The sequence below is a fragment of the Rhipicephalus microplus genome, chromosome 7 (genome assembly GCF_043290135.1).
Source record: "Rhipicephalus microplus isolate Deutch F79 chromosome 7, USDA_Rmic, whole genome shotgun sequence".
NCBI lineage: Eukaryota > Metazoa > Arthropoda > Arachnida > Ixodida > Ixodidae > Rhipicephalus > Rhipicephalus microplus.
This window is the reverse complement of record NC_134706.1, coordinates 42,783,070-42,793,228: the sequence shown is the minus strand read 5'-3', so window position 1 is coordinate 42,793,228 and position 10,159 is coordinate 42,783,070. Positions and strand designations below refer to the sequence as shown.

General features: G+C 45.0%; 1 protein-coding gene across 1 annotated transcript in view; it reads right to left on the bottom strand.

The window, feature by feature from the left end:
* Positions 1 to 5,164: 5,164 nt before the first annotated feature.
* LOC142767757 (uncharacterized) overlaps positions 5,165 to 10,159 on the bottom strand; it is a 38,661-nt gene continuing 33,666 nt past the window's right edge. Inside the window, exons 3-4 of the mRNA XM_075869986.1 lie at positions 9,638 to 9,711; positions 5,165 to 5,259 (exon numbers count right to left, since the gene is read on the bottom strand). Coding sequence (XP_075726101.1) covers positions 5,165 to 5,259; positions 9,638 to 9,711 — 169 coding nt within the window. The remainder of the gene's footprint in view (positions 5,260 to 9,637; positions 9,712 to 10,159) is intronic.

Below are 10,159 nucleotides of genomic sequence, written 5' to 3'. Positions count from 1 at the left end.
CCCTTGTAATAGTGAGTCCATCATTCGATCAAATATAGCTGGGGCGTTGTATAGCCCAAACGACATCACCTTGAATCGGTGTAGGCAGTCTGGAGTTACAAACGCTGTCTTTACTTGGTCTTTCTCGTCCACCGCAATCCGCCAATAGCCAGAACGTAGGTCAATTGAAGACAAGTATCGCAAGCCATGAAGACAATCGAGGGCGTCATCAATTCGTGGCAAAGGATAAACGTCCTTTTTCGTGATTCGAATTAAGCTGGTAATCGATGCACAAGCGCCACGTGTCATCTTTATTTTTAACGAGCACAACAGGAGATGCCCAAGGGCTCGAGGAGCGTTCAATAATTCCTTCTGCTAGAATCTTGTTGACTTTTATTGAATTACCTTATTCTCTGTGGCAGACACCCGGTATGGTCGGCGGTGAATGGTTGGGGAATCAGCAGTATTGATGCGGTGCTTCACGAGGGAAGTCTGGCCGAGTGGACTGCCGTCAATGCCAAATATGTCGCGGTAGGAAGACAGAAGGCAGAATAGGGCGTTGGATTGCTCAGGTTTGAGTTTCGGGTCGATCATGGGGCGCAAGGCCGCAGCGAGGGATGTGGCATCTTGCGGGTGACATGGAAGATCAGAGCATGTGTCTGCCGCAAGAGCGTTGACGTGGACGTCTATCAGGTCCAAGCGTGGTGACTGAAATTCCGTGTGGTAGTACTTGCTGCGTGAAACCGAAATTGATAATGAGCAGACATGTTCGGTTAGAGGCTATGGTTGCGACGGAGCACGGCACATTGATGTCGCGCGCCTGGAGAATCTCAGAAATAGGCGTGACGACATAATCACCGTCAACAATGGGTGAACTAGTTGCCAATTCAATGAATTTGAGGGCTTTTGGCGGTATCAGACTGAAGTCTGTAGTACGGAAGCTTTGGCAGCTCAGGGCAAGAATCTGGACGAAGATGAAGTTTTAAACAGAGAGTGCTGGCAGAACAGTCGATCAGGGCAGAATGCGCCCTTAAGAAGTCAATCCCGAAGATGAGGTCTTGAGGGCAATTATTGAGCACGGTAAATGAAACAGAAACATGATGGCTGGCAAGGCTAATACGAACGGTACACATTCTAATGACGGTCACAGTTCCATCATCGTTGACACAGAGGGCTAGTGTTCCGGCAGGCGAGAACACTTTTTTCAGGCGGCGACAGAGACGAGAACTCATTATAGACACCTCAGCTGCAGTGTCAACTAAAGCCGTCTAAGAAAGACCATCCACATGCACTTCCAGCAAGTTCTTATTAGTAGGGAGCGTCAACGGAGGATTCGGGTCAGTCGCACTTGATGCAGCACTACCTGCAGGAGCTGCATAGTCTAGTTTTCAGCCCGGGAAGATCCACAGCTAGTCGGCAACGGATAGCGGCGGGGCTGAGGCGACGGAGAATGGTGGCGTTGCGGTGATGGTGAACGAGTAGTAGAGCGGCTGCTGGGTGCGTCAGAAGCAGGATACTCATGACTGGGCGAATACCGACGGTAGTCCACGTATGACCGAGTAGAAGAAGAAAATTGGCTCCAACGAGGGGGCGTCCAAGTGCTGCGGCAGTAGCGGGAGACATGGCCAACCCGGTGACAGCGGAAGCAGATTGGCTCGTCGTCTGCTGTTCTCCATTCCGTTGGATTGCGGGATCTGGTCAGGGAGTATGGGTCATAGAGGGGCACATTTACTGACATCGGTGTGTAGTCCGATCGGGAGATGGAGCAGGCGACAAAAAAACCAAGGTTAGCAATTTCTTGCCGCACGACTGCCTGAATAACTGACACAGCCAGAAATGTTTACACGGTGCCCTGGTGGAGCGCAAGTGGATGAAACGGTGCTGGACGGGCCGCCTGAAGCTCGCGCTGAACAATGCGAGTAACATTCTCGTGCAAAGGTGGTGCGGCGCAGAGATCGGTACAGGTTGACGTGACAGCCATGTTAGGGAGCCGCAAAATTTGAGGCCGAACTCGGCGGTTTTTGGCCACTTTGAAGTGGCGGCATTTCTTAAATATGAGATCGACGGTCGGGACGTTGTTGTACACGAGCAAGTTGAAAGCGGCGTCCGCGATGCCCTTGAGTATGTGGCGCACCTTGTCGCTATCAGTCATTTGCTCGTTCACTTTGCGGCACGACGCATGTACGTCCTGTATGTACGAGACATACGACTCGGTTGATGACTGTACACGGGTGGCGAATTTTCGTCGTGCGGCCATTTGTCAACCGGACGGGTCCCCAAAAATGTCGGGTAGTCGTTCCTTGAAGATGTCCGAGCTGGTTAGCTCGGCCTCATGAGCTTCGAACCGTACACGCGGGGTGCCATCCAAGTAAAAAATTACGTTGCGAGCGTCATGGTAGGGTCCCATCGCTGAGTCAGGCTAATGCACTCGTACATATGAAGAGGGTAGTCGACGTCAAGGAGAGGCTGGACAGAGAACGTACCGGGATCACGGGGGTGGGACATCGCAAGGTACGTAGTAGCGGGCGCTCCAGTTGAAGGCGGTGACGGGTTATCACCTTTGGAAGTCATGACCGGAGGCTCGATGGTGCAGTCACTGTGAAGCTTCGTAGTGAGGACGGGGACGTTCCACCTCCACCAAATATGGTACGTAAGAAAAGAGACGTCATATTGACGAGGCTGTGGATGAAGTATATTTCGAACCAGCAGCAGCGGTCTGACATGTAGACAAGACGCCGAGTGGAGACCACGCTTCGTTATCTTCGTCAGGCACACATGCACATCGTCCCACAAAATCTCAACATGCATGTAGTAATATATACTCAATAAAGTAGTTGGGGGATGACCGCCATAGTAGCACAGTTGGTAGAGCATCCAACGCGTTATTCGAAGGTAGCAGGTTTGGTTCCCGCCCACGGCAAGTTAGCTTTTACCCACTTTTCTTTCTCCATATTTACATTATCATTCAGTTAATTACCTTCCTCTATACTTTCCTTGGCAATCTTGTCTGTTATATCTCATAATTTTGTGTCAAACATGGAAAGACGAGCCTTTAATTATACATTTCTTTCCTTATTTCAATAATGTGAGACTCGTAGTGGCAGATTTGGCGCCTTTATGTTGTAAAGGAAGGAATATTGGTCAGCTGCCAGATCATAGTAAGTTTACGTGCTACGTGGCGTCAAACAGACTCATAAAGAGTGTGCCACACTCGCCGCCTTTGCCACTGGTGGTGCTGACTGACACTCCCACGTTTAGTTAAAAAGTATGTACTCAATAAAGTGGTTGCAGGGATGGCCGCCATGGTAGCTGAGTTGGTAGAGCATCGAACGCGTTATTTGAAGGTCGCAGGTTCGGTTTCTGCCCACGGAAAGTTATCTTTTCACCCATTTCGCTTTGTTGACTTTTAGATTAACAATCGGTTTAATAACTTTTCCTATACTTTTCTTGACATTCTTGCCTGTTCGACCTAATCAATATTGTGTGAAACACGAAAAAACGAGCCCTTAAGTATACACTGCTTTCTTTACTATATATATATATATATATATATATATATATATATATATATATATATATATACACTTATGTCAAGGTTTACTTCTGCGGATTCAGGGCTTGGTATGCTTTGAAAACGACGGACGAACGTGCTCAAATGTAAATTACTACCTACGTTACGGCAGGAGGGTCAGCCTTCGTCAGGGATTACAGGGCACAGGCGAAATCACACTTTTTAATACATGAGTATGGTGGGGGCCCCCAACATTTGCTAAACTTTAATCGTAATAGATACAGCATATATAGTATCACTATCAATAAACATAGGCACTGATGCGATATTGTCATGACTTCATAAAAAAAATATTGTGGGCAAGAGACAGTTTTTATGCACAAAATATGGGCTATGCGCATGTACAGGCTTACTTGTGGACACAGAAAATGACGTAAGAAAAAAAAAAGTCAATGATGAAGAAGTCAACCAAACAACTTTTTTACTGTGTCACTGCGGTGAATATGAGCAGTGAGCAGGGTGCACCACGGCACGTGACAGGAGAGGTGTTCAACAAATGGAGTGAAATAAAGGAGAAGAATACGTTTCGAAAGGCTAACACAAATCAGTGTAAAATAACAAAAAGAAGTAGGTAAACAGCAACAGTGGTGAAAATGGGCAGTGAAATGAAGTGCACTAACGGTAACAAGGGTAAACCAACATGAAATGAAAAGATTTTTTTCTTGTTGGTTCGAAGAAAGTTCGAAGTTGCCAGGGATCTAAAGCATGGAAGACATTACACAGAGTGCAGCCATATGCGAAATTTCACTGACACAACACAGATTAAAGTTTATCGTTTATATTGTAGTAATCTACAAGTTAAACTTTTCCAGTAACATGAAACAATAAAATGCATGCACTAAGCGCTTGATATAGGCACTAGGGATAGGGTATCGTTACTGCGTTCAACTCTTGAAGCAGATAATGAACGGCCCGCATTTATTTATTTTCAATAAGATCCAAGTTTTTGTTCACAGCCAACGAAGTCACCTCTGACACCGAAACTTTTTCGAAGCGGGCTTCTAAATACTGTCGCTTTAACAGGCCATCTAGAAACACAATAAATTCAGAAGGCGTGTGCTCTAGTACGTTTACCTTTACTAATATTTACGTGCAAAGCAAGTTTATTGCGAACGGGCATCTGTACTGAGCTGACACGATTGACTCACTGAATACAATATCGTAGTTTTCATAAGATAGGAAGAGCGTGTTGACAATACCGAATGCGATACTTCATAAAGTGGAAACATCGTGAACCAGGGAGTCCAGTTTCTTTTCCTGCTTTAATAAATAACCGAATTTTCCTAAGTGGTAACATTTGATGTAAGGAATTTTATTTTACACATGGCAGCTACTTATCTTATTCCTCGGAGTGTTTTCAAATCTCTGCACAAGAAATAATTTTATGTACACATGCCTGTTGTCGATTTGCTTCCCACTATGCGAAAAGCTTCATGCGACAACAAAAACCCTTTTTCGCTCGTTTATTTTTTTCAGACCTTGCTTATTCTTGCAAATAATACAGTAACCGTGGTAGTTCTGCTTTTTTACAGCAAAATATCACTCAGATTTGGGATTTTTTGTAGATTGCCTTCATTTCCGACTGATGTGAACAGGAACTGAAAGAGGAAACGTTTACTTGCCATTTTGGTCGTCAAGAAGGTAGACCCAAAAAATGCCACATTTCGAAAAAAGACTGTAGTGTCGAAGTTCTTTTTTGACCATAAGCCCTGAAAAAGTGCAAAGTCGACCGATAATTTTTACGAGTATATATTTACTTACGACAAGATATAGGAAAAACTCGAATTTCCACTGCCATTCATGAAAACAATATATAAAATAGCTGATTTTGCAATTTTTTGAAAAATAATGAAGTTGGTGTTTTTGAACAAAGTGCTCATGATATTTTCTTTCTAAAGATCTTCGTGCTGTTTTAATGAGTTAGCAAAATAATGCACAATCAAGGCCCTGGCAACCTTCCCAGTAACTTGTACGTGCTGATCAGGTGCATGCCTCGTTTTTTGCACAGATAATTGTACGCGAACTGTAAAGGAATGTCATTTATGATACCTGAGAGAGACATAAGTTACAATGACATAACAAAATGTTTAGGGCAAGTTATTCGTAGTAATTGTAATTTAAGTTTGAAAACTACTGACCGTCTCCCCGAAGTAAACCCTCATGGAATGCGAAGCAGCTGTGATGCGCACGGCGTTAACCCGGCTGAAACGGCATCGACGCGGGTGCTGCAAGAAGGGTTTGAAGCGAAACTCGGTGTAGCGTTTACTCGAGTACACGTTTGTTGCAAACGCAAAGACACTGGAGGCGGGACGCGAAGAAGGATGTTGCGCTCGGATTACTTGGCTCGCACCTCGTCGGCATTACTCGCGTACCCTTTGCATTATCGAACGTGATCGGTGCTCTTAACTCGCACCTCGTCTGTGTCGCTGATCCTCCACTGCCGACGCTTGCGTTCGGCTTCCCTGGCTCGCGCCTCATCGGTGTTGACGTCGCCATTCGCGAACGCCATAGGCTTTGTTAGCCCTGGCAAAGCCGGCACAGCCCGGAAATGTACGCGCACAGAAGTGGGAAGCATGCCGTGACGGCGTCCCGCACGTCGGTGCGATCGCGTAAGGTTTCTAGATGAAACAAGTAACAAGTAACTCACGGCGCTGTCCACATTGTCAGCGCCGCGACTTACTGGAGGCGCGCTCAACGCGCGCACCCGCTGGCTCACTGCTTTTCCTCGCCAACAGATGGAGAAAGGTGGCACGGTTGAGATGATGCCCACGTGAAGAGTTGGTTTGAGCTTGCGAGCGGTGGAGAAGGTGAAGCAAGAGAGAGCTGGCACGCGACGAGCGTGCGGCAGGCGGGGGAGAGACGTCACCACGCACTATTCACCGCGAGCATGAGCTATTTGGCACCGCACCAACACCTGCGGCGAGGGGAGCGGTGCAGACGTAGGGGCAGCGTTACCCAGACTAGTCAAAGAGCTGGTTCATATCTAACAAAGTAGATAACGTGCCCTGAGCAGAGACCCAATCAGCGTCCTTCGATTAACGCGTGCGATGCTCTACCTTTTAGGCTTATGTGGCCCTTAAACCACCGTCTATTTTGTGAGGTCCATGTGTGCATTTTATACGTAGAAGCGTTCGCCATGACGGCGAGATAGAACGCTTTTTTCTATCTCTCGGCGTCACGTACCGCGTGATATTATTACGAGCTGGCAGGTGAAGTTTAACCCCTCACATACTACTTGAAACCACCAAGCCTGACAGACACCCTCACGAAGAATAAAGGAAAAAGCTCAAAATTTGATGTCCTCCCATATACCCGATAAAATGGTCGGGGACATATCTGTTATGCTACTTAAGTTTGTATAAAAACGAAGGCATTATTCGACAACATTAGGTTTTCTACTGATTAAACGCCCTGTAGTTTACTTGGCATTATTGTCTGTTAGTTCTCAATATTATTGTTTCTAACAAAGGAAAACAAGTTTTTTAAATGTATGCTTTTTTTCTTCTTTAGCCTGTGTCCAAAAAAGTGAGAATAATCAGAGATAACAGGTCTGACGCTCATCTTGTCATACCTTTTCCGTAACGCTCTTTTCCACTCATATTTTCACTAGAAGCTGCACCAAGAAACTCAACCAACTCACATTTTCACTGGAAGCTGCACCAAGAATACAGATTCACGGAGTTCGTATTTAAAGCTTTATTACTGTGTAGTGGTACCGACGCCCCAAACGTCAGTATATTTGTTTGGTCTGGATTGGTAGTGCACGCAGGACTGTGACATTTATTCCAACTCAACAGAAACTTGTACTCAGCATCAACACCTAAAATGATTGTTATTCCTTTTCGTGTTTTTCGTTATACATTTTTTATTCAAAGAAGCCTTATCTCAAAGGCAGCTTCTAGACAAGCATCATAGAAGAAGGTTGAACTAAAAAAGAAGTGCTCTCTTTAAGCATGCTTTCTTCGGAACACAAGTGACACCCTTCCTGGTATTAAATATATTATCAAGCAAGCTTGTACTGATGTGTAGCGGGGCTGCCTTTTTTGTTTCTCTTTGGTTCTCTATTTTCTTTCCTCTCACTTTTGTTCTTGTCTTTGCTTTTTTGTGTGTGTAGGTTGAAAGGGTTTTGGGCTCCTAACACGAATGTCGTGGGTTTTAACCCGTCCCAGCGACGGCGGCCACATGTCGATTGTAGCGATATAGTAGAGGCCCATGTGCTGTGTGAGGGTAGCGTACGTTAAAGCACACCAGAAGGCCAGAATTACGGGAGCCCTCTGCGCTGTCTCTCATAATCATAACGTGGTTTTGGGACTAAAGTCTCACATATTAAATATCGTACGTGCACTTATCTTACATATCTTCACGTGCGCGTGCCGGAATAAAGTTCATGCTATTACTATTAATATTAATATTATTATTTGACATCACACTTTTGTATTTGACGTTGTTGCATTTTCGTGGAGGTGTCATATAACGATTGCCAGCTCCAAGTCAGCAAGAGAGCACCATTGAGGCCCTGCCCGATCGGCATACTTGCCCCTTGTAGTAGTGTACCAATGCTTCAGCCGCCATAAGCTGAGCGCGTTCGGCAGAATAAAGACTACATCTACTTGCGTAATGGAGACGACCAACACCTTTATTACGACCGATTAGGCAATCAATACCAGCACAGCTTATCTTAGGCCAATTCATGCTAAATGTATTACATGATGACACATTCGGGTTCGCCAAAGATTAGTGAAAGCTTTGCAAGAAAGAAATAAACTAAGAAAACAAAACAAAAAACTTATGAAATAAAAAATACAGCAATGACTACATTGTTTCTGAAGACTGTGCAAGTTGGGAGAAAAATCCACAAATCCCCAAAAAGTGAATGATGAAGGTGCCAAGATAGGTGATAGAGTCTATAATGTCTACATCGAAGTCACCGACTATGGTCGGTAAGATAGACGGACCGACGGATGGACAGACAGCACAGGTGCCTATATATTGTGCTGTCATATCCCCTTGCGTCATGAATTAAGATGAACTCTCAGAACCACGTGAAATTCGCATGGCACAATTCAAGGCCATCAGTATTACATTTACAGAAAGAAAATGAACGAATTTGATGTTGGTTTGAGTTTTAGTACTTCATTTTAGTGAGTGTGTAACTAATCATCTCATCACTCTTCCACTAATCAGCTTCAATACGTGCATGAAAATAATCTACTAATATGCCTGAAATGCATGCATAGTTTGTTTTCGTTGTATTCCTTGAAGCTCGCAAAAATAAAACTTTCAGATTGGTCCAGGAGTGCAACACGTCAAACTATTGTCTGTCGGTCTGTCTGTCATTTTGTCTCTTTGTCTACCCTTAACTTAACCGAGCATTTTGAACGGCACCAGCGGACACACCAAACGGCCTACCCCAACCGCAGCACTCGCCAATGTTGCTCAACGTTCAGCGTTCATACTTGTGCGATTTTCAATTAAAAACCAATTATCGCGCATATCGGAGGCGCCACAATAACACGTATATATTCTGTATGAGCGTCCTTTACTAGAAAAGGCATACATAGGTTATTCTAAGGACGGTAGCGTTCATCACGCGGCGCTTACCATGCAACGCTTGCACGAAAAAAGAAGTGTTTTCAGCGCTTTCCTAAGACGACACAGTGGTCGCACCTACCTGTCGTCTAGCATTCTATACACCTTATCACCTCCGAGACGGGCGTGCACGTCTAAGAGCCGCGCATTTCGTTTTCCAAGATAACTGCCAGATAGCGCTCATGTCTCATGTGTGACGTGACTTGGCGCACACGTTCGCCTCTGATGCACGCTCGAGGCACTCTAACGCAAAGCCTACAGAATACCATTCACCGATTTTCTTGCACGGAATATCAAATAAACGTTTTGTTCAATATCTCCAGACGCAAGACTATTGTATTTCGATGACATTTGCAGATTAGCATGCAGATACGGTGCTAATTTTTTTTTGTTTTGGTAATACGCTTTACATGTACTCATACGTGCTTAAATTTCTTGGTTGCCTCAAAGTTACTAGAAGTTATATGCAAAATAATAAATATTTGTTGTGTGCATTACCATTCCAGTCCCTCATCTTCATTGTGGGGTACGGATACTTCATCAGCTGCGCCTTCACTGTGATTTTTTTATGCCTGAAAAAGGAACGAAAAAATAAAAATCACTCTTATTTTCGTGAGACCACAGCTGAGTGCATCAACGTATATCAGCGTTTTCCAGTACTTTCTAAAAGATTTATGAAAATGTCAAGCAGAAACATCAAATGCTACTTCGCTGAACTCTTCAAATACTTCATCCGCTGGACGACATATGGATATGCGCTCATTCTTCGTACTGTTGAGGCCCGGTGGCTGACAAAAGGCTTTGTAAACGTTGTTAGGCGTAGAAAGAACACTGGGTAACTAACAACGCGACACATAGCACGGATATTCTCCGCCGCGGCTCGGTGAGCACAAGGCCTACGGAGGCACACATGCCGCCTCCAGCCGCCGCCGCTCACTGCTAGACCAACTACGCTGCACAACACGTAACCATGGCAACGCTGTCCTTGTTCCCAGTGAATATGGCCGCCATGGCGTCATT